This window comes from Ostrea edulis, chromosome 4, assembly GCF_947568905.1.
Source record: "Ostrea edulis chromosome 4, xbOstEdul1.1, whole genome shotgun sequence".
Lineage (NCBI taxonomy): Eukaryota > Metazoa > Mollusca > Bivalvia > Ostreida > Ostreidae > Ostrea > Ostrea edulis.
The window spans coordinates 21,176,828-21,202,939 of NC_079167.1; the positions used below are offsets into that span (position 1 = coordinate 21,176,828).

At 37.2% G+C, this 26,112-nt stretch overlaps 1 protein-coding gene across 1 annotated transcript in view; it reads right to left on the reverse strand.

Moving 5' to 3' along the window:
• Positions 1-25,441, reverse strand: part of LOC125668902 (fibrillin-1-like) — a 68,185-nt gene extending 42,744 nt beyond the window's left edge. Inside the window, exons 1-9 of the mRNA XM_056162180.1 lie at positions 24,360-25,441; positions 16,564-16,662; positions 14,083-14,193; positions 12,373-12,480; positions 11,895-12,011; positions 10,603-10,704; positions 10,325-10,423; positions 7,649-7,753; positions 1,483-7,212 (exon numbers count right to left, since the gene is read on the reverse strand). Of these exons, the coding sequence (XP_056018155.1) occupies positions 1,483-7,212; positions 7,649-7,753; positions 10,325-10,423; positions 10,603-10,704; positions 11,895-12,011; positions 12,373-12,480; positions 14,083-14,193; positions 16,564-16,662; positions 24,360-25,419 (7,531 nt within the window). The 5' untranslated portion in view covers positions 25,420-25,441. The remainder of the gene's footprint in view (positions 1-1,482; positions 7,213-7,648; positions 7,754-10,324; positions 10,424-10,602; positions 10,705-11,894; positions 12,012-12,372; positions 12,481-14,082; positions 14,194-16,563; positions 16,663-24,359) is intronic.
• Between the last annotated feature and the right edge of the window lie 671 nt (positions 25,442-26,112).

A 26,112-nucleotide genomic window follows, 5' to 3' on the forward strand; every position in this document is an offset into this window, starting at 1 on the left:
TGCCCCCTCAACGTGTAAGGCGTTGCCTGACGACAGAACAACTGGGCAGATGTATTGGAATGCTTGACGCTGGCTATTCACAACGTGACGTTGCAAATGCACTAAACGTCAGCCAGAGCGTTGTAAACAGGGCCTGGAACCGACAACAAACTTTTGGTACAGCAGCACACCGACATGGGGGTGGTTGTCAGAGGTCGACAACCCAACGTCAAGACCATTTTGTGGCTCTTCATGCACAACACCATCCCTTCTGGACAGCAACCAGCCTACATAACGACCTCCTGAATGCCTCGGGGGGTGAATGTGTCCACTCAGACGATACGGAATCGGCTTCACAATGCCTGTCTCAACTCGAGAAGGGCATGTGTTTGCGTCCCTCTGACTGTTCGACACCGGCGGGAGCGATTGGACTGGGCTGAAGATCATGTCACTTGGACACAGAACGATTGGGTTCAAGTTCTGTTCACCGATGAGTCCAGGTATTGTTTGGACTTTACAGACAGGAGGCACCGAGTGTGGCGACGACAACATGAACGTTTCCATGATGCCAACATCAGTGAACATGACCGTTATGGTGGTGGTTCCATCATGGTCTGGGGTGGAATCAGCGGGAATGGAAGAACAGATCTTCATGTCCTGGAGAGAGGAACAATGACGGGGGTGCGGTACCGGGATGAGATCCTCGATGTTTACGTCAGACCCTACGCTGGTGCTGTTGGCCCTGAGTTCATCCTGATGGATGATAACGCCCGTCCTCATCGCGCCAGGGTGGTGGAGCAGTACCTTCAGCAGGAGACAATTGTCCGTATGGACTGGCCAGCGCGCTCGCCGGACTTGAACCCGATTGAGCATGTATGGAACATGCTGCGGGTTGCCCTTTCACGCCGTAGAGCACAACCCACGACTTTGGCAGATCTCGGAAACGCCCTCGTGGAAGAGTGGAACAATCTTCCCATTGGAAACATCCGGATGCTTATTGACAGCATGGCTCGACGTTGTCAAACCGTCATTGATGCAAGGGGAGGTCATACCCGGTATTGACACTTCATCGACTAAGTGTAATGATGGACTATCCCCAAAAACTGTGTAATTCTTTCTCTGGTTTGCTGTTAACTTTTTGTAATGAAAAGCCTTTTGGTGTTGTTATCAGATTTCAAGCATTCCGTATTGATAAAAGTTCATGCTGTTCATGAATTTTCATTCATAACCTGAGTAAACACGTTTCTGAGTCAAATTTATGTCTTTTGTTATGTTAGTGGTAAATTACACACATATAACCTAGTGATCCTTATCAAATTTTGAGTAGTATAATTGCATTATATACTATACCTATATATGTATCTTAATACATCTACAGATCTAACAAAATACTCCACACGTATTGCATCATATTAAACTTAAGGGATTCCATGCAATGAATGAAGCATAGATTGAAGCTCACATACAAAATAACTGTCTTTCAATAAAACGCCTGCCTCCTACCTTTACACAGTCTCTCCCTCTCCTCGTAGCCGCGCGGACAATCACAAATGTATCCACCCTCTGTGTTGACACAGGACCCATTACAAAGATGTTTGTCGAGACATTCGTCCACATCCGTGCAAGACAACCCATCCTCCATCAGCTTGAAGCCAGTCTGGCATGCACACGAGAAGTTTCCATCTCCATTCACACACACCTGGCTACAGTTGTTCCTGAATTTATCAGCACATTCATTGATATCGACACAGGATTTTTTATCAGGGCCCAGCCAGAAGCCCTCCCTGCATCCACAGTCATAGCTGCCTCTAGTGTTCTGGCATTCTTGATCACAGATATGATGAGACTTGTTGGAGCATTCATCGATATCCACACAGGTGATGTTGTCGAGTTCTAACCTGAATCCCTGATCACAGACACAAGAAAAGGATCCAGGGGAGTTCATGCAGCCCTGTGAACAATCATGTGACCCTTCACATTCATCCACATCAAGACATTGTCTCTCATCATCCTTAAGCAGGAATCCAGGAGGGCAAGCACATCTATAAGTTCCATTAGAATTAACACACTCATATTCACAGGAATTCAGCTCTTTTGTGTCACACTCATTGATGTCATCGCATGTGGCGTTGTCTGTGGACAGACGGAATCCAGCTAGACAGCCACATGTATAGCTGCCCACAGTGTTGGTGCACCTCTGGTCACAGATTCTGCTGTTCGTTCCGTTACACTCATCAACATCAACACAAGTTTCATTATCCTTCAAAAGAACAAAACCGTCTCTACACGAACAAGTGAAGCCTCCTTTGTTGTTCACACATATCTGCGAACATGTGTTCTTGTCATTTTTGTCACATTCATCCACATCTTGACATGTGACATTATCAGCTTTCAGGAAGAAGCCTTTGTCACATTGACAACTGTATGATCCTTGTGAATTCTCACACAGCTGTGAACAATTGTGAACTGTGTCGTCCTTACATTCGTCAACATCCACACAAGTCACTCTGTCACTAGATAATTCATAACCAGGTAAACACTCACAGAAAAAACTACCATCTTTGTTCACACATTTCTGTGTACAGTTATGAACACCTTCTTTACACTCGTCCACATCCAAACATCCGTAACCATCGGAATCCAATGTGTATCCATGGAAACACTCACAGCTGTATCTTCCGTCTTGGTTGACACATTTCTGAGAACAGTTGTGGAAGGAAAGACCTTGACATTCATTGAAATCTTGACAAGTCCTGTTGTCTGATGCCAGAGTAAATCCAGAGTCACATTCACAGATATAGCTACCCTCCATATTCACACATTTCTGTGTACAGTTGTACAAGGCTGGGCTGGAACATTCATCAATGTCCACACAACTTAAACCATCTTTGTCGAGTTGAAATCCTGAATGACAATCACACGTGTAGTTTCCAAGTGTGTTCCGACAATTCTGGGTACAATTGTTTAACAAATCACTGTCACATTCATTAACATCAACACATGTTCTATTGTCACTTTTCAACATGTAGCCTTCAGAACATGAACACTGATATCCATCGTAAATGTTCACACAGATTTGAGAACAATTGTTCAGATCTTTCTCTTCACATTCATTGATATCTTCACAAGTGATGTTGTCTTTAGACAGAATAAAGCCCTTCCTACATTCACACTGGTATGAACCCACCGTATTCAAACAAAGCTGTGAACAATTGTGAACTGTGTCGTCCTTACAATCGTCAACATCTACACAAGTCACTCTGTCACTAGATAATTCATAGCCAGGTAAACACTCACAGAAAAAACTACCATCTTTGTTCACACATTTCTGTGTACAGTTATGAACACCTTCTTTACACTCGTCCACATCCAAACATCCGTAACCATCGGAATCCAATGTGTATCCATGGAAACACTCACAGCTGTATCTTCCGTCTTGGTTGACACATTTCTGAGAACAGTTGTGGAAGGAGAGACCTTGACATTCGTTGAAATCTTGACAAGTTCTGTTGTCTGATGCCAGAGTAAATCCAGAGTCACACTCACAGATATAGCTACCCTCCATATTCACACATTTCTGTGTACAGTTGTACAAGGCTGGGCTGGAACATTCATCAATCTCCATACAACTAAAACCATCTTTGTTGAGTTGAAATCCTGAATGACAATCACATGTGTAGTTTCCAAGTGTGTTCCGACACTTTTGTGAACAATTATTCAACATCTCATCTTCACACTCATCGATGTCGTAACATGTAATATAGTCAGTAGATAAAGCGTATCCATGGAAACAGGAACAAAGATAATAACCACGTAAATTCTCACACGATTGGGAACAATTGTTATGTTCTTTGATAATGCACTCATTCACATCTTGACATGTGACATTGTCGTTATCCAAATAGAGGCCAGTGAAGCAATCACATCGAAAAGACCCATCAGTATTTGTACAGAGATCAGAACAATTATTTTTTGACTGTTCAGAACATTCGTCAACATCCACACAAGTCACTCTGTCACTAGATAATTCATAACCAGGTAAACACTCACAGAAAAAACTACCATCTTTGTTCACACATTTCTGTGTACAGTTATGAACACCTTCTTTACACTCGTCCACATCCAAACATCCATAACCATCGGAATCCAATGTGTATCCATCGAAACACTCACAGCTGTATCTTCCGTCTTGGTTGACACATTTCTGAGAACAGTTGTGGAAGGAGAGACCTTGACATTCGTTGAAATCTTGACAAGTTCTGTTGTCTGATGCCAGAGTAAATCCAGAGTCACACTCACAGATATAGCTACCCTCCATATTCACACATTTCTGTGTACAGTTGTACAAGGCTGGGCTGGAACATTCATCAATCTCCATACAACTAAAACCATCTTTGTTGAGTTGAAATCCTGAATGACAATCACATGTGTAGTTTCCAAGTGTGTTCCGACACTTTTGTGAACAATTATTCAACATCTCATCTTCACACTCATCGATGTCGTAACATGTAATATAGTCAGTAGATAAAGCGTATCCATGGAAACAGGAACAAAGATAATAACCACGTAAATTCTCACACGATTGGGAACAATTGTTATGTTCTTTGATAATGCACTCATTCACATCTTGACATGTGACATTGTCGTTATCCAAATAGAGGCCAGTGAAGCAATCACATCGAAAAGACCCATCAGTATTTGTACAGAGATCAGAACAATTATTTTTTGACTGTTCAGAACATTCGTCAACATCCACACAAGTCACTCTGTCACTAGATAATTCATAACCAGGTAAACACTCACAGAAAAAACTACCATCTTTGTTCACACATTTCTGTGTACAGTTATGAACACCTTCTTTACACTCGTCCACATCCAAACATCCATAACCATCGGAATCCAATGTGTATCCATCGAAACACTCACAGCTGTATCTTCCGTCTTGGTTGACACATTTCTGAGAACAGTTGTGGAAGGAGAGACCTTGACATTCGTTGAAATCTTGACAAGTTCTGTTGTCTGATGCCAGAGTAAATCCAGAGTCACACTCACAGATATAGCTACCCTCCATATTCACACATTTCTGTGTACAGTTGTACAAGGCTGGGCTGGAACATTCATCAATGTCCACACAACTTAAACCATCTTTGTTGAGTTGAAATCCTGTATGACAATCACATGTGTAGTTTCCAAGTGTGTTCCGACACTTTTGTGAACAATTATTCAACATCTCATCTTCACACTCATCGATGTCGTAACATGTAATATAGTCAGTAGATAAAGCGTATCCATGGAAACAGGAACAAAGATAATAACCACGTAAATTCTCACACGATTGGGAACAATTGTTATGTTCTTTGATAATGCACTCATTCACATCTTGACATGTGACATTGTCGTTATCCAAATAGAGGCCAGTGAAGCAATCACATCGAAAAGACCCATCAGTATTTGTACAGAGATCAGAACAATTATTTTTTGACTGTTCAGAACATTCGTCAACATCCACACAAGTCACTCTGTCACTAGATAATTCATAACCAGGTAAACACTCACAGAAAAAACTACCATCTTTGTTCACACATTTCTGTGTACAGTTATGAACACCTTCTTTACACTCGTCCACATCCAAACATCCGTAACCATCGGAATCCAATGTGTATCCATGGAAACACTCACAGCTGTATCTTCCGTCTTGGTTGATACATTTCTGAGAACAGTTGTGGAAGGAGAGACCTTGACATTCGTTGAAATCTTGACAAGTCCTGTTGTCTGATGCCAGAGTAAATCCAGAGTCACACTCACAGATATAGCTACCCTCCATATTCACACATTTCTGTTTACAGTTGTACAAGGCTGGGCTGGAACATTCATCAATGTCCACACAACTTAAACCATCTTTGTTGAGTTGAAATCCTGAATGACAATCACATGTGTAGTTTCCAAGTGTGTTTCGACAATTTTGGGTACAATTGTTTAACAAATCACTGTCACATTCATTAACATCAACACATGTTCTATTGTCACTTTTCAACATGTAGCCTTCAGAACATGAACACTGATATCCATCGTAAATGTTCACACAGATTTGAGAGCAATTGTTCAGATCTTTCTCTTCACATTCATTGATATCTTCACAAGTGATGTTGTCCTTAGACAGAATAAAGCTCTTCCTACATTCACATTGGTATGAACCCACCGTATTCAAACAAAGCTGTGAACAATTGTGAACTGTGTCGTCCTTACATTCGTCAACATCTACACAAGTCACTCTGTCACTAGATAATTCATAGCCAGGTAAACACTCACAGAAAAAACTACCATCTTTGTTCACACATTTCTGTGTACAGTTATGAACACCTTCTTTACACTCGTCCACATCCAAACATCCGTAACCATCGGAATCCAATGTGTATCCATGGAAACACTCACAGCTGTATCTTCCGTCTTGGTTGACACATTTCTGAGAACAGTTGTGGAAGGAGAGACCTTGACATTCGTTGAAATCTTGACAAGTCCTGTTGTCTGATGCCAGAGTAAATCCAGAGTCACACTCACAGATATAGCTACCCTCCATATTCACACATTTCTGTGTACAGTTGTACAAGGCTGGGCTAGAACATTCATCAATGTCCACACAACTAAAACCATCTTTGTCGAGTTGAAATCCATTGTAACATTTACAGGTATAGTTTCCATGTGTATTCAGACATCTTTGTGAGCAGTTATTGAAGGACAAATCGGCATAGGAACATTCATCAATATCTATGCAGGTGAAGCCGTCTTTATCAAACTGAAATCCAATTTCACAGTCACAGTGGTAGCTTCCTGGTGTGTTGACACAAGTCTGTGAGCAGTTGTTAAGTTTGTCACACTCGTTTACATCCTTACATGTGGTCAGGTCATCAGTCAGCACATATCCACTCCAACAACGACATACAGTGCCACCATCCACCATGTCACACTCCTGACTGCAAGGTTTATTCAACTCACAGAGATCCAATTCTACACAACTTCCATTCTGATGCACAAATCCTGGCGGACATTCGCAGTGGTATCCCCCGGGGTAGTTCATACACAGTGACTGGGAGCAATTGTGACTTCCGTCCAGGCACTCGTCAATGTCTTCACATCTCCGCCCCTCGGACTGATACCCAGGGGGACAAAGACAGTGAAACTGCATCCTGTGAAACTCACAGCTTCCCTCACAGGCCCAGCTACAGTCCTGAAACACTGCAAGAGTATTTCATCAGATTAAAAATTAAAAATCAAGACATAGTAAATATACAGTCAAGCACGCTCATAGCGAAGTGCTGGGGACGAACAACTTTGATTAATTATAAATGTTAATTCGTTAACTCCAGTGAGTTCATGACATGTTTAAAACTACCGGGAATGAAAATCACTGTTCACTGTAACCGTCTTTTACTGTAAGTGTGAATTCATTATAAGCATGTTCACTGTAACTGCGTTTTACTGTAAGTGTGAATTCATTATAAGCATGTTCTCTGTAACAGTGTTTTAAAGTAGTAATAATTAGTGCTTAAAAACATGAAATATGAGATTCAGGAACTGTTAATTAAAATATTATCTTGTTGCTATCTTTACATCAGATTAGAATACAATGTTAACTATAGCTTGGAATACATAAATAACCTAGTAGCCTTACCCTGGCCGTCCTGGGCACACAGAGTTCGATTTGGGGTCATCTGCACACAAACATAGCCCCTGTCACATCTCTTGTCACATCTTGTATACACATTACATCTCTCTCCTATCCAATCAAAATCATCAACTAATTAATCATAGCTTTACAAATATTTTTAATTGGTCACTTTTGCCATTTGTTTTTCAACTAATAGACTGTAAATCTCTTGTATTTCACTAATACACTGTAAATCTCTTGTATTTCACTAATACACTGTAAATCTCTTGTATTTCACTAATACACTGTAAATCTATTGTATTTCACTAATACACTGTAAATCTATTGTACAGTGATCCCCCGTTATAACGCCAACATTTGTACCTCGGCAATTTTGGCATTATAACGGGGGTTGCATTATATCGGGGGAGGGGGGGTGTACAGCTGTCTTAAGAAATCAAACAAATTTTATCTACTACATCAATGTTCTATTAGATTTCGGTGTATCCGCCATACTCAGATTTCAAAAACAATACTGCATATTTGAACTCAGATGATTGTCGTTTATGTAACAGTAACTTATTATCTGCTCCAAACTTTGATACCTGGAGGACTAACGGTGGATAATTGGTTAAGCCTGCTCACTGAAATTTTCCTGCCGTTGATTGGCGATAATTAGCGGGGGGTGATTATAACGGTAATTTACCAAATCGTACCTGTAAATAGGTTGGCGGATGGCGGTATGTGGGGGATGGCGTTATAACTGGGTTTTACATAGTGAGGAAAACGGGACTTTGAACTTTTTTGGCGATATGCGGGGGTGGCATTATAACGGGGGGCAATATAGCGGTGGATCACTGTATTTCACAAGATTTTATTTCTGCCATCTTGTTTTGTTAAATTTATCAGTAAGACAAACAGCAAGGTTGGATATAACCCAACCCAACCACCCAACCCCAAATGTGGCCAACATTTCTTACTTAAATTTAAAAATAGATGCAAAACAGTGACACCTTGGAACAACTTGTTTTAGCTTGAAAAAAAAACATTGTAAAAATTTGCTATGATGATAGTTTTGTATGTAACTTTAACCATAAACTTAAAACGAACCTATTGAGCTACTCAGCTAGGCAATGATAATTGAAATGAATAGACAAATATTGCTGATATTTATATTTTCATCCATGTTTTATATGGAATTCAGAAATTATGACAATGTAGAGTACCTCCTTAAGATGATGCCTATAGAATTATATGATCACAATCATGAATGAAAGTGACTAGAACCACAGGACTGTCACAGATTTGAGTAAATCTAAGATTTTCAGGAGAATACAGCATTGTCTCAGTTTATGTGAAAATAAATCTCTCATGAATAAGAAGTGATTGACACTAACAATATTGTATGAAGAGTGTGACATGGAACGTAATGTCATCTCTCCTCACTTTACTGTACAAGCACAACTCCATCCACACAGTAAAGTGATTGACACTGATAATACTGTATGACTCCACCCACACAGAAAAGTGATTGACACTGACAATACTGTATGACTCCACCCACACAGTAAAGTGATTGACACTGATAATACTGTATGACTCCACCCACACAGAAAGTGATTGACACTGATAATACTGTATGACTCCACCCACACAGAAAGTGATTGACACTGATAATACTGTATGACTCCACCCATACAGAAAAGTGATTGGCACTGACAATACTGTATGACTCCACCCACACAGTAAAGTGATTGACACTGATAATACTGTATGACTCCGCCCACACAGAAAAGTGATTGACACTGACAATACTGTATGACTCTGCCCACACAGAAAAGTGATTGACACTGACAATACTGTATGACTCCGCCCACACAGAAAAGTGATTGACACTGACAATACTGTATGACTCCGCCCACACAGAAATGGGATTGACACTGACAATACTGTATGACTCCGCCCACACAGAAATGGGATTGACACTGACAATACTGTATGACTCTGCCCACACAGAAAAGGGATTGACACTGACAAAATTGTATGACTCCACCCACACAGAAAAGTGATTGACACTGACAATACTGTATGACTCCACCCACACAGAAATGGGATTGACACTGACAATACTGTATGACTCCACCCACACAGAAAAGGGATTGACACTGACAAAATTGTATGAAGAGTGTAACATGGAACGTAATGTCACTTCTCCTCACAAGTCTCCTCACAAGCTTTACTATAAAAGTATGTTTCCACCCACACAAGAGAAAAAACTAGATTCAAAACAAAATATTGTATATCACAGAGAAGAGTCCTGGAATTCAGAAGGGGATGTGACCAAAAATGGCAATTTTTTTACTATAAGGGGGAGGGAGGGGTTACAGACCCCAAAATGACCTTTCCTTGTTAAAGATTTTCATTCCAATGGGGCATTTCAACTCCTGTTACCTCTTCTAGATCTGCTACTGTATCATGTAAAAGGGCCAAGTAGGCCCGGGTTTGAAATAAAATGTTCCTTTCTCCAGAAAAGCATTTGTTACAAGAAACAAATTTACGAATTAGCAGTCTGACCAAACTCATCGAACACCGATACATTATTTACTACTGCTTCAAAGTCTCAATCTACTCTGAAATACGATATTGCAATATTTAAAATAATTCTGTCATCTTTAAAATGATTGTAGTTTTAAAACTGACCATGGAATGGGTAAACACATTGACATAGTTGGGATCCGGACACCGAGTCATTGAAACAGTCTCCATGAAAGTTGCAGAATGAACAATTCCTAGCCAACGCTGAAAATAACAAAATTTTCATCAAAACAATAGCTTTCATATATAACACTGGAATGATTCGATTCTTTTATGCAACTTTTCCTGCTCAAGTTATCTTTTTATATTATTTTTAATTTTCCAATCATACAATAGTAAAAACTGAAAGGTCTTTACAGCATTCATTAGCTTGTTGTACCCACCTGGTCTGCATATTCTGGTGAAATTCTCTAGCCTGACACACACGTCATTGACGTCATCACATGGGTCTGCAAGACACGGGTCCCTCCTCTCACACTTCTCGCCTGAATTAATGACACTACACAGCTATATATATATATATATAGATATATATATATGTGTGTATCTCATGCTATATGTATATATAATATTACACAACACAGCTATCTATCTATCTATCTATCTATCTATCTATCTATATATATATATATAACACAAACAAACAATTATAACACCCAACCTTACGTTTACCCCTAGGATCTAAACGATACATGTAATAATCAATTAATTAATATATAAAGCACTAAATAATCACAACTAGGTACTGAAAATTTTCACCCCAGCCCGGGGTCGAATCAGCGACCTATGGCACCCACCGCCTAGCAAGACTGTCAAACCAGTGTGTAAGTCCACTCGGCCACAACGACTTCCCTAAAAAGGAAGTTTTGTTATGCTCCTAAAGCGCTACTTATACACACTGATGCAATCTCACACAGTCGCTGTGTCATTCAGTGTTTAAGATATTTTATAAGGAGAGTGGATCTCTCGTAAGGTTGGGTGTTATAATTGTTTGTTTGTGCTTTATATTAAATATTCTATACAACTGCATCGAGAGATCCACTTTTTTTTGTTTGAGTTTTTAATAATATCTTACAGTAATTTCACAATCCGAAGGGCGCATGTGACGTCACTGTACCACGTGACTACCTACCTAATTAACTTGACTTTTTGAAATCGGGGCTTAGATTTAAGTCTGTATTGTGGTTAAGTATCGCAACATTTCGGCAAACGAACTATTAGAATTAATTACTATAAGCATAAAGAAGACAAAATGCATGTAATGTTGATACTTTGAAAACATGAGATGTGTCCTTTAAGCAAGTCTATGTGTCCTGTTGCTTGCTTTATTTCCTCTCTTAAGCTGTACTTATACTAGTGGCCATTGCACTGCCATGTTTTAGTACTAAGATTTATACAAAAGGTACAAGACTTACAACTTCTGCAAATACATACATTGAACTAATGAAGAAATCTAAAATTGTACTCACTAAGGTAGTGTAGAAATTTATAAATGTATTCACAAAGGTAGTGAAGAAATTTATAAATGTACTCACTAAGGTAATGATGAAATCTATAAATGTACTCACTAAGGTAATGATGAAATCTATAAATGTACTCACTAAGGTAATGAAGAAATTTATAAATGTACTCACTAAAAGGTAGTGTAGAAATTTATAAATGTAAAAGTACTCACCAAAGTAAGGATATGGACACCTGCATCTTGTGTCATTTCTGGCTGTGATACAGTCCCCAATACTTGAGCAGAATTCACAGGAGACATTGTACTGAAGGGTCACTGCTGATGTAAGCACTGGAGAAGAACAATGATTTTAAAAAGTTACAAGATCATCAATAGATCTAGCCAGGATTTCATCCTTTTTCTTCAGTATCAAACAAATTTTGCAAAAATCGCTTGAAAATCTGACATCCTCCTTGATAACATTTTGTTCATAATGAAACCAGAGGCTTAATTTTATGTAACACAAACAAAAATTATGTAATATTTGTACTATAACATTAATTCCCATGTTGGCATTGATCTAACAACCGAAATCAGCATACAGATACATGTGCCACCAAATTCTTTTAACACCACTGAAATATGCACACAATAGGTATTCAATGACTCACAGTTATCCATCAAGGATACACATTAGAACAGCTGTACTCACCGTGTCTGCAGAGAAAGCCTGCATCGGTCTGTCTGGGGTGACAGAGGCTGTCCCTGTCCTCACACATCCCCAAATCACAGTAGTCCTGCACCTCCCAACAAGCAGGCCCTGTTTAACACACATTTACAAATCACCTTAGACCTAGAAATGTTTAGTAAGATTCTAATTTCCTCAAGATCATCATCATTCTTTATCATGTGAAAAGAACACAAGCAATTGATATTGCAATATAATGGGCATGATTCTGAAAGACCCTGAATTTGACAAATTGTAGTCTTACAAGCGTTTTTCTTCAATACCATATAACAGGTATTTTCTGTACAGAATTTTGCACATACATGTTGGAAAAATACACAAAAAATACAATCGCAAAATATATATAAAGATAAATATAAGTAGTTATGGGTATAATGGCAAACACAGAATATAGGATGTGCTTGATTTGTCTACACTGTTCAACACCCTGTGTAGTTGGTTCACACTTTATATTCAAGTGCAATTTCGTGTTGTGTAGTATATTCAATATGGACATTCAGCAGATGAGGGGATCCTCATTGAAGAATTAACTACATGTATTTTAATGTAAATACATTACAAAATAAATAGTAACTAGAATTTAAGATTTGTTTTTACAAAAATGTATTTTTTAATACCTATACATACATCTGAAAAATATCACATCATACTCCAACATATTGTTGATTTTTCGATGCTGATTGAACTTGTTTTTTAATGATTGTACGAAATATCAATCGATCGTTTTCATTTCTTCTTTAGAATATATTTGAAACTCTTGTAAATGACTACATACAATACACTCAAATTATTCACTTATATACTTTTACAACTAACAAAATACGGAGAAAAACATCTGTAAATGTTCTGTCTCACCATTTGTCGGCCATATGGAATTTTTCGGTGCATTTACCAACACATGCTCTGTACAGGGTGTGGAAGATGTACACCAAAAAGTGTACACCATTGAACTTGATTACGGAGAGGTGTACACTTTGTGATCAGTGTAGACAAATCAAGTGAGCCCAAAGTTTGCTACCTTTTAGGGTTCAAATCGCAAAAATTTCCACCCACAGGAAATACTCATTTTAGCATATTTCTACTAGTATGATGATATGCAAAATCTCAACTCCCTATCATGGTGTCCTTGAACACTGGTCATGTTTGAATAAAATTGAATCTATATGAGGATACATGTAAATCAATTTAACTAATTGTTGTCTGATGGTTCTGAGAAGTAGATTGATGACATATTTTCCTCAGTAATCTAAAGCACACGTACAACTTCAAACCTCTGCTGTGGCCCTGCCCTTGCCCCGAGGGTCAAAATTTGAAAAATTCTATACAACACAAGAATGGCTGCATACATGTACCAAGTAATCTGGCAAATTTAAAGTGTGTAGTTCCTGAGAAGAAGATCTTGTGATGAAAAAAAGAATTCAACTTATATCTTCTATGTAAAACTTTAAAACCCTTATTTTGGCCCCATTCTGGTGGATTGAATAAGATGCTTGCTTAAATGTTGTTTTAAGAAAAAATATTTCCAATAAAAAATTTTGAATACATTCCTAAGTAAAATTTTAAACCCCTGTTGTGGCCCCCACCCTGGCCCCCAGTGGTTTAATACAATGTAAACAAATCTGAGTCTACACCACATGAAGGAGCATGACAGATTTGACAGTAACATTAGAACACCTTGGTAGGGCGGATGGCAGTCACAGTAAACATCCGAGTTGTTGGATAAGATACAGTCGCCATTCCGATTACAAAATGGACAGTTGACTTCTACAGAGGAGCTGGAATCATCTGTAAACAAACAGTCAATACGTTATTATCATCTGTAAACAAACAGTCAATATATTGTTACCATCTGTAAACAAACAGTCAATATATTATTACCATCTGTAAACAAACAGTCAATACATTATTATCATCTGTAAACAAACAGTCAATATATTATTACCATCTGTAAACAAACAGTCAATATATTATTACCATCTGTAAACAAACAGTCAATATACATTGTAAATATGTAAACAGAAAATGTATGTTGTTATCATAAGTTGTATTAATTGAAAGTCCTCAAGAAAATTCAGTGAATTAATTGGAGACTCTTGTGATTATTTTAAAGTGTATCAAAGAGATTTTAACTTACCGATATATAATCTGTTAACCTTGACCTTTGAACTTTTAAATTCAAAAAGTAAAAGGGTTGTCCTTTTGTGATAGAGAATTTTTCAATGTCAGACCTTGTAGAGTATTCCGATATTATCGGGACTTTCAGATGAACACTAATGCAACTCTTACTAGTAATGGGAACTTTCACTCCCTATCCATTTATAATAATAATAATAATGATTGGTTTTATTTAGCGCCTTATCCAGCGTCTGCTGCTCAAAGCACTTTACAATTATCAATGTACATTATTACCCCGGCAGACCTTATATCAATCTAGAACTTTCTCAGCCTCCTAGGAAGCATACAGTGCAAGCTGCCATTACAAGCGCTAGAGCACTAACATTCTAACAATATCTTTCACTGTCTATAGCCAGGTACCCCTTTTACACTTGGGTGGAGTGAGGAAATTCATGTAAAGTGCCTTTCCCAAGGACACAACCTCAGCCCTGCCGCGGCCAGGACTCGAACCCACGACCTTTCGGTCGAGAGTCTGACGGCCTAACCACTGACGCCACACATTTCAATGTGTATAGGGATTACTGATTTTGTAGACTGCAGCCCATTCAGATATGACACCTGTGTTCTTTTCTCAGCTATAGTAACCATATGGACTTTTCTCAGGTAACCGTATGTACTTTTCTCTCAGGTAACCGTATGTACTTTTCTCAGGTAACCGTATGTACTTTTCTCAGGTAACCGTAAGTACTTTTCTCAGGTAACTGTATGTACATTTCTCAGGCAACCGTATGTACAGTACATTTATTGGGTCTTTACGTCATGAAGACTTTTCACCTGAGAATCATTTCTGTAGCTCAAATAGAATGTCAGATATCATTTGGAAACATTTCTTGTCATATATGACCCAGTGGCCTTGACCTTTGGACAACAAATACAATAGGTCATCATAAAATGAGGTTGATTTTTCATGTGGTGTTTATTGCTAATGACCAAATAGTATTTAAGACAATTCTTGTGACCTAGTGACAGTGTTTTACCACAAACAATAGAGGTCGATATTCAGTCATGCAGACTATTCTTGTCTAGTGCGACTGCTAAAACTCAAATGTGGGTACTCAAAAATATCATTCAAAAGCCATCAAGAATCCAAGGTTGAAAGAATAAAAGACAAATTATGAAAGGATAAAGCCAAAACTAATATCTTCAGCTTTTACAAGGGGACAAAAAATATCATTGAGAAGAAGGAAATACATATATGAAATAATTGTGCTTAATTATTGCTAATCAATGTAGAATGAAACTGATTGATATTCGATGGACTGTGGACATTTTTATGGTTGCAGTCTGTCCCCAACATCAACAGATGTGAATTACAGAACGACAGAAGAGCACATCTCTGCACGATCTCCATACCTTGGTGACCAGCTCATAAATCCCTGGGAGTAGTTGACAACACTGCAATCAATGAGCCATTCTGACATATCTACTACTTTTATATGTATTGTGGGTTTGGGGTGAGTCAACACTTGGCCTGGCCATACGTCTCAAGTTCTCATTCATTAACCCAGAACATGCTCTTTAGTTTTCATGTACAGTGTTTCCAGTTTCCATGAAAGAATAACATGCCACAAAATACCGGATTTAACAGTTCTGTAGATATGGCCATCCTTTTCAACGTTAGATTCTGACACAACGACAACAGTACATTAGGACTAACACTAGAGAAAAAAGACATTAGGAATAGGGTCAAGGGATATGGATGCTCTGCCTTGTCTAGCAGTGTGAGGGGTTAACAAGGATACCTTCATATCTATTGACCTTTAATTCAATCTTGTTCTCGGATCTAAATAAGCTATCAAGGATACTTCTATCCAGTTTCAAGCAGTGATAAATTCCCCATGTTTGACCTCGACTGTCCATATGACCTTGACCCCTCACACGGAGTATAATATTGACTGGTTTTCACACCTGTAAGGTGAGACACTGAGTATAATACTGGTTTTCATACCTGTAAGGTGAATCACTGAGTATAGTACTTACTGGTTTCACACCTGTAGTCTTGGTCTGGTAGTGGAATGCATTCTGTCCCCACTGGGCATGGACTGACGACACAGTTGTCCAAAAACTCACACTTGTCACCTACCAAAGCAAAATTTTATCATGATATTGTTATAGAAAACAAATTTGCATGAAACAGATGTGAAAGACTCTGTGGTGTCTTTTAATTCCAGTTCACTTGGAAATAAATATTGTTACCACACAAATAAAATGTTGATGTATCTAAATGTTGAGTTCAAGGCCACAGCAAGATATTTTTCTTCTCATTTAGAAGCTTTTGAATAAAGTTTGCCTCATAAGAATACAAAAACAGGTCAGCTAATAAAGGAGCACAATTTGTACCCATGGGAATCCCAACACACTGTGGGAAGACCTGATCTCCAAAGACTACATAGATATTGTCAATGAGGAACTCCAGCATTTTCTGAATACTGTAGAATCATTTAAATTCGTGGGGGCAAATTTTTATGGATTGCTTCATTTTTACGGGTTCGTAATTTCGTGGATTTATATATTTGCAAGAAAGATAACTCTGGAATGTAAGTATGATTCTTTATTCGTTGAGGATGTAAATTCGTGGGTGAGGGGTACCCACGAATTCCACGAAAATTGAGCCACCACAAATTCTAATGATTCCACAGTACATGTACTTATGACTGATCACAAGATATGAATATTTCCAGGTCCATATTTATTGAAGAAACAGCTGACTATAATGTCAAAATGCCTAGTCTTTCATTCATCCTGAGCTATGGTGGTTTGAGGTGTTGAAAGGTTGTGTATTTTAATGCTGTTGATTTGGGAAAGCTTTGTGATTTCAAATTGACTTAGTTTAAAATTTCATAGATTCATTCATTGTTCTATTTGGCTGTCAGCTCACAATCCATGTATCAATGATAATAATGATGATACTATTCATAGAAGGTAATCTCATTAGCGCAAAGCTTAAGTATTCTTCAGGACTTTCTTCAAGAACATATTTACAAAATATACATGTATAATAAGCATATACTGCATTATGAAACACATTGATATGAAACAAACACTATATAACAATACATGAGAACCACTGGGCAGAGAAGTTTACATTTACATGAAAGCTTCCTGAAATAGGGCAGATTCAAGGTTGGTGAAATCATGGCTCCTGGGGAAAGGGTAGGGCCACAATAGGTGGTCAATGTTTTACCTACAAATGTATCACAAACATATTTAAATATGGTCCAAGGAGACTCAGGTGAGCGATGTGGCTCATGGACCCCTTGTCAATATTTTGTAAGTCAATTGGGAAAAAAGATATATTGGACAAGTATATTTTAAAAAGAACTTGAAATGAAATGATAAAATTTCATAGATATCGCTATTCATTTTAGATTTGAACTAAACCAGAGAAAAAAATACAGATCCTGATCAAAATTGATAGAAATTGCTAAAATAATCATATTGTTGCTAACTTTATGAACATTTTATCAAGAAATTAATTTCCTTTATAAATTCATTTTAGCTCACACTAGCTTCTCAAGTGAGCTTTTCTGATCACTTTTTTTCTGGCGTTCATCTGTAAACTTTGTATATTTTGGACTTCTTCTCCAGAACCGCTGGACCAATTTCAATCAAACTTGGCACAAAGCATCCTTTAGTGAAGGGCTTTCAAGTTTGTTCAAATGAAGAACCATACCCCTTCCAAATGGAAGATAATCATGAAAATGCAAAAATAGGGTGGGGTCATTTAAAAATCTTCTCAAGAACCACTCTTGTCTTTTAACTTACAGCAATTGATCATTTGTTATTTTTTGGCTAGGCTAAGACATGATGAAGTCATTTTTTTGGCAATTCAAATAAAAAAATGTATAACTTAGGTAGGGACGGGGCAAGGGTGAAAATTGTGTGACTTTCTAGGGACTCGCCTTAATTCAAGATAATTTCCAATGCTTTACTTTTTAGCCTGGGTAACATTTTTTTGTGATACAAATATAACAACGAGAAACCCCAGAAAACATACAGATACAGAAACCTAGAAACGCTGCCATGATGACTGGGACAAACACAGCAGTAACAACACTCTACAGAGCATGTTAATTTCCATGTCAATTCCAAACTCAAGGAACTTATTACTCACCAAACTTTATAGTAATGCCTTTAAATACATATTACTGCAATAAAATATGTAAATACAACCACCCCCCTCCTCTCTCTCCCTTCCCAGGTTATCACTTTATGCAGGCATGTATTGTTATATAGTGTTTGTTTCATATCAATGTGTTTCATAATGCAGTATATGCTTATTATACATGTATATTTTGTAAATATGTTCTTGAAGAAAGTCCTAAAGAATACTTAAGCTTTGCGCTAATGAGATTACCTTCTATGAATAGAGTATCATCATTATTATCATTGATACATGGATTGTGAGCTGACAGCCAAATAGAACAATGAATGAATCTATGAAATTTTAAACTAAGTCAATTTGAAATCACAAAGCTTTCCCAAATCAACAGCATTAAAATACACAACCTTTCAACACCTCAAACCACCATAGCTCAGGATGAATGAAAGATTAGGCATTTTGACATTAAAAATGTAAATAAAATGTTTTCTGGCCTAGTGGTTCTTGAGAAGTAGATTTTTAAAGATCTTCCCTATATATTTGTATGTAAAACTTTGATTCCCTATTATAGCCCCACTCTACCCCCGGGGGCTATGATTTTAAATTTGGTTCTGCACTATATCTGGAAGCTTTCAAGAAAATTTGACCTTTTGTGGCCCAGTGGTTCTAGAAGATTTTTAAATGACCCCACTCAATTGGGTTCTCTCTTCCACCAATAAAAACTGGGCACCACCAGATAACTGAAAAATTGTTAAGTGTGGCGGAAAACATCAATCAATCAATCTATTTTTGCATTTTCATGATTATCTCCCCTTTGAGGGGGATATGGTCCCCTTCACTTGAACAAACTTGCATCCCTTTTATCCAAAGATAATTTGTACCAAGTTTGATTAAAATTGGCTTAGTGGTTCTATAGAAGATGAAAATGTGAAAGGTTTACAGATAGACGAACATAAAGACCACAGTCAAAGGGTGATCAGAATAGCTCATTTGAGCTTTCAGCTCAGGTGAGCTAAAAACCGTTGCAATCTTCATAGATATTTTTTATTTCAAAAATGATAACATTTACAGAGTTTTCGTCGCTGGTTTTATTAGATATTTATCATGCATTAATGTATAAATCATAGCAAAGTTTGGATTTTTAAAATCTTGTATTTGCGAATACTTTTTTATCATTCCGGAAAAAACACAAAAACTGGTATAAAATTATTGAAAGTGTCTATCACTCTTTGGATGGTGAAATCATACTTCATACAAACCATTAGATATTGGTCATGCGCAAAAGTCGTATTTTAAATATATAATAAAGTTTAATGTGATTTTCCTATTTCTAGGTGTCAAATATGAACCGGTGATTTTTTTTAATTACGAAAATGAGCGTCCTCTCTCTCTCTCTCTCTCTCTCTCTCTCTCTGTGTGTGTGTGTGTGTATAATATATGATATGCATGTATACATCCACATAATTGACTGAATACACCAACATATCCGGGAATGTTTTGTAATTTGACCCACGAAATAAAAGGCAACAAATAAAAAATGACATTACTTCGTTTTTATTCTAATATTTACATTATTTTATCAACCATTTACTGGGTAGCATCCGATGACAAATATTTTTAAAATGCAAAAATACTATTAAAGGCTGTCAAAATCGTGTTAAAATCTAACACTTACATCCACTTCCTCCCACACCACTGCTCTCTGCATTAAAACGCATATAGGTATCAATTTCAATAACAAAAACTATTTGAATCATAACTTTGTAATATTATTTCTACATAGATAAAAAAAACGACATTAGTTGAAAACCGTAAAAATTCGACACAATTTCAAGAAGAAAGAAAAACACTGAATTTTTTACTTTTTTAAAAAGGCTTTACTTAAAGCAATACAAGCTGTAACTAACGGTATTTTTCAACTATCCAATTTGTGCATCAAATAACACCAATCGATAAAACTAATATCCCAAAGACTTGAAGAAAAATTCAGCAAAATTCACAAGGGAATATATTTTTCTTTCACATTTTTTGGTTTTTGTTTAAGATTTAAAGACAGTCTGATAGCGCATGCACATCATTAGAAGATTGGATGAAAACACAAGACGGTCAAAACAGGACACGAGACGATAACCCAATAAAAGGACATTTATTTCATGCATCTAGTCTTTTAAACCGGTCTCCATAGAAATAATTAATTGACGTCATGAGAACCAAATTATTCGACATTGTCAATTAACCAGGCATGTAACTGGTTTTTAAAATAGTGCGCAGATTCGTAGTTTGACACCCCGCCCCACCCTTTCATCTAAGCGAGTAAGAAACATCGATTAAAGGGACTGATTCACGATTTCCCCCAAAATTTTCTTTTTCACTTTTAATGATCAAAATCTACTGTCTAATGTGTTTAAAAGATTTCACATAAAAGTTATGGTTATACATTATCAAAGAAGCTCATTTTAGAGAGTTTATTATTTGTTTTGTAAACAAAGATTGCGGTATGTTATTGTTTACAAAATTTTCAAAAGAAATGGATTTTGATCTAAGTTTATCATATCTTTCACATTTCAAGCATTTTTGGGGTAAAATATACCATCTAAAAGTTAAAATTTGTGACTATGCAAAATTAAGATGCTTTATATTATAAAATCAATATGTTTGTTTGTATACATAAAAAGACTTGAGTCTTTGTTTACATAACACAGATTTAAGATTCAAATATTGCTTTTAAACTTGCATTCAGAAGGTCAAAATTTTGGCTGTCAACATTAAATGAGTTCAAAAATCGTGAACCCTTTAAAGCATGTTATTTTCCATACCAGTTATGGTACAGATCCACCACTTTTCAAACGGTGCGTATTTTCCATCGCCATCGAGACGTTTTATTATAATTCACCATACATTGTATCGTTTCCCAATAAAAAGAATATGCTTTATCAATAAAGCCGGAGTGCAGTTTACAGCTCGTAAAAATCGTTTAATTGTTTTCACCTGTGCGTTTTCAGACAATGCACTCCCTGGTAGTGAGAGTTTCACACCTTCAGCGCTAGAACGTGTTGTAAATGCGTATTTCCCACCATATCGAGTTGAAAAGTTTTAAAACACGTTCTGTCTACGTAGCTACCTTTCATAAGCGAACGGATTAGTCATAAGTTTGATCTCATACAGTAATGATATATTTTTCAAATAAATTATTTCCAGCCCTCAAAAGTCGATCAGAGATACCTCCAAATGATTTCCAAAGATGTTTAGAAAATAGGAACCTGATTGTCCAAAAGTCGGAAACTTAACATGCATTATGCATAGGAGAAGACCTAGAAAATATGTCAAATACACGTACACAGAAAAAATAACGTGTAGAATGAAAGAGAATTCCCTGAAATGTACCGATTAAACTTTGATAATATTAGGCGAGCTGTCGGCATGTACAAAAAAATGTAGGTCACACCCATAGGAAGAGAATCATACCCTTCCCTCTCATTCCTAGAGGCCTGGAAGTGATCATAATGGCATTTCCTCTATTATTTGCCGTATAAAGACGGGATCAAAATGACAAATCTTTAAAATTTACATCGCTGATGGTTGATTTCGTCTCGTGGCCATAAGAGAAACAAAATGAAAGATGGGTGGTTCGAACTTAACGTATCACATTGTAATATATACAAAAGGATCCGTTAATAATTTGAAACTTGTTTCTGGCAATAATACGTAAAATGTCTCGGACAATGATTACATCAGCGATGAGTTTCTCTGCTATTATCTCTTATGTCGGCTGACACAACACTTCACAATTTTAGATGATTGAGATAATGTATTGTCAAATAGAAAAGGACGCTTAAGGTGGGTAGATCCTCAGGTGACTTATCAATATTAATGGTTAAAAGTGGAAAAACTGTATTAATTTCCACTCAATATAGTTTAATCTAACCAATAACCAAAGAAAATGTGTATGTTGCCACCCCTTTAAAGATGTCAGACATACAAAAACAGAAGCATATATCAACATTAAAAAAATCGCACATTTTCGTTAAATAGAATGATGAAAATTATTAAAAAACTTGTTGAAATGACAAATTTTAAAAGTCAACAGTTTAAGAAATCTGATAATTCATAGATATATAAAAATTAATTGTTGATATTAGTGAAATCATTGTCATAGACATGCAGTAGAGGAAATTCCAGCATAGGAGTTATTGCCCTTGACAACATTTTTAAAATTATAAATAATTGATTATCTATGGAAAATAAAAACTTTTTCAGTATCAAAAGTTTACTAGATTTTTTATTTTATTCAGTGAATAAAATTCCTGTGAAAGTTATATTTCAATCATGCGAAAAATTTGATTAAATAAAGATTTTGCAAAAACCTATGACATCACATGAGGATCAATCAACCTTAATACTGTTGAATGAAATGTTTCCTTGAATGGCAAAACAAAGGTGTCGCAATAAATCAAGATAAATCCTACTCTGTTCCCACCTTTACACAATCTGAGACTAACTGGTGGTTTAAGGGGGTATACTACGTCGTTATAATGGCTGACATGAATGATTTCTTGATTGTACAGAAGATGTATATTGTTTAACATTCCCTTCGAGAATTTTTCACTTACATGGAGACGTCACCATTGCCGGAGAAGGCCTGCAAAATTTAGGCTTATACTCGGCGCTTACGGCCTTCGAGCAGGGAGGGATCTTAAATAGCGTGCCACACGTGCTGTGACACGGGGCCTCAGTTTTTAAGGTATCATCCGAAGGACATTCCCGTTTAGTTGCCTCTTACGACAAGCAAGGGGTATTGAGGACCTATTCTGAACCGGATCCCCACGGGGGCTAACATGAAAGAAAATATGAATATCATCAATATTTGTCTATTCCTTTCAGGTGTAACCGCCTAGCTGAATAGCTCAGTAGGTGAGTACATTGACTGCTGAACTGTAGATCTCGGGTTCGAGTCCATCAGTGTTTTTATTTTATTTTTTTCCCCAGATTATAATCTACAACTGCATTTTTTGACTAAATAAAGTAAATTTGAAAGTTTTCAATTTCAAAATGTTGTTGTACATATCCTTCACTTTTCATCCACATTGAATATTTCTCTGGTATAGCATTCCTCCTCAAGTGGTGTATCATTTATGAAAAGTTGAAGATAACGAACAGTGATCAATCTCATAACTCCTATAAGGAGTTCAAATTCTACCACGGTTATTAAAAAGATCAAAGGAATACCGCGGTCATTATTCTGCGATATACCTTCATGCGTAATAACATATTATGAGAATAGGATATACATCTCGCTTGCACTTCGTATTTTGTTAATACAACATAAAAAGTCGATAACCGGTAATTAAATTTTATAATCATGAAAATTAATCAATATATATTGTAAAACAAATTTATGAATAACCGAATAAAGCCTTGAGCAGCTAACGACTCGGCTTTTATATTTCAAAGCAACACTTCTCGACCTCGGAGGTTATCCTGCAACATACACGAAAACACGATCAATATAGCTTAAATAAAGCGTAGGATACGTTGTCCACGAGTTGTGCTCTGTATACATACCCATGTGACGTAGACACGTGATAGATCTGCATTCATGTATTACATGGACATTTCCCCAACAAGACTAGCATGCTACATGTACGTTATGCTATGCTAAAATTTTAGAACTTACCAAAGAACCCCGGGAAACAATAGCATTCGGTATGGTTGCTGTTACAGTCGCCATTAAAGTTGCAGATCTCGCAGATTTCTATTGAGTCCGTAGGTGGGGGAGACGGGGAGGTGGAGCTTGAGATTAACGTTGGTGACGTCAGGTCTAGCGATGTGGAGGCCGGGTGGCTACTCCTGGGTGACGTGGATCTGAACAACGTTGTGGTGTCGGCAAAACTCTGTGTTGGTGTTGTCCAAGCAGTTTTGCTGTCTGTTGTGGTTATGTTTACATCATCGTCCATTGTAGACACAACGGATGCAAGCGTTGACGTTGACGCATGCGTCTCTGTTGTGCTAGAAACTGCGTCATCGTTGATGTCTGTTGTTGTGTTGACTATAATGGAATGGTCTGTTAGTCTCACTAGGGAGGTCGTATCACCATCCGTTGGGGACGTGGTCGATAGCATGTCGTCATCACTCCCGGTAGTATTAAAGCCTTCTATCAGTGAATTGTTTGAATTGTCTGTTGGACTGTATGTTGGACTCGCCGATGAGGCTGAAATTGTTGCGATTGAATTTCGGTCTGTGGTCATATCACCATCTTGTAATGAAGTGGTTGATATAATGTCGTCATCACTTCCGGTAGTATTAAAGCCTTCTATCAGTGAATCGTTTGAATTGTCTGTTGTACTCGCCGATGAGGCTGAAATTGTGATTAAATTTGGGTCCGTGGTCATATCACCATCTGGTGATGACGTGGTCGATAGCATGTCGTCATCACTTCCGGTAGTATTAAAGCTTTCTATCAGTGGATCGTTTGAATTGTCTGTTGGAATGTATGTTGGACTCGCCGGAGAGGTAAGAAATGTTGAGATTGAATTTCGGTCCGTGGTTATATCACCATTTGGTGATGACGTGATCGGTATTATGTCGTCATCACGTCCGGTAGCATTAATACCTACTGGCAACAAATTATCATCATCGCTGGCAGCTGCTTCGTTGACCAGCAGAATCTGTACCCAGGCTAAACAAACGCAGATGACCATAGACGACATTTTCATTGTTGTTTGTTGGCAGATCATGCTGGTTACATTCTGTCGATGGTCTCACCTGGAAAAGTGAAACAATCAATTGGACAAATTGTCTGATCAACTGATTCATCAGAGAAGACAACAGCATTAATCACTTTCGATTCTAGACAACTTATAGAATCTTTCTTTGCTGTCCGTAAGTGGGTGTACTAAATAATGCTCGGTTAATATTCGAACACTCCTAAAATTTCAATTAAATGTATAATATTTGGACCCCGCCTGGTCTCTCCTATTGGGTCTCGACAGTGTCTATATCCTAGTATCAGAATACCTGTAGGGTGTATGGTCATATTTTTATTCATGTAACGTTACTTTAATTCGACTATCTCACGTAAAGTAAAAAAAAAAAAAAAAAAAGTCCGATGTAACGTTATACTCAATTTCAATATTCCCCAGTAAAATATATCGCGATTCTATACCCTGGACATTAATTATACTGTTCATCAAACCGACACTTTATTCAATTTATAAAATTTATACCTCATCAATTACAGATGATATTATTTGATCTCCAAATGTCAATACATGTACAATGCAGTTGTTAATAAAATTATGAAAAGTTACATGTCCTTGTACAACTCAAGAGTTGGATAATTAATAACCCATGGCCCAATTATTAAGGAATCGTCACACTTTTGGGTGATTGATAAGCCATCAATGTAAAAAGTACAACAAAGAATATAA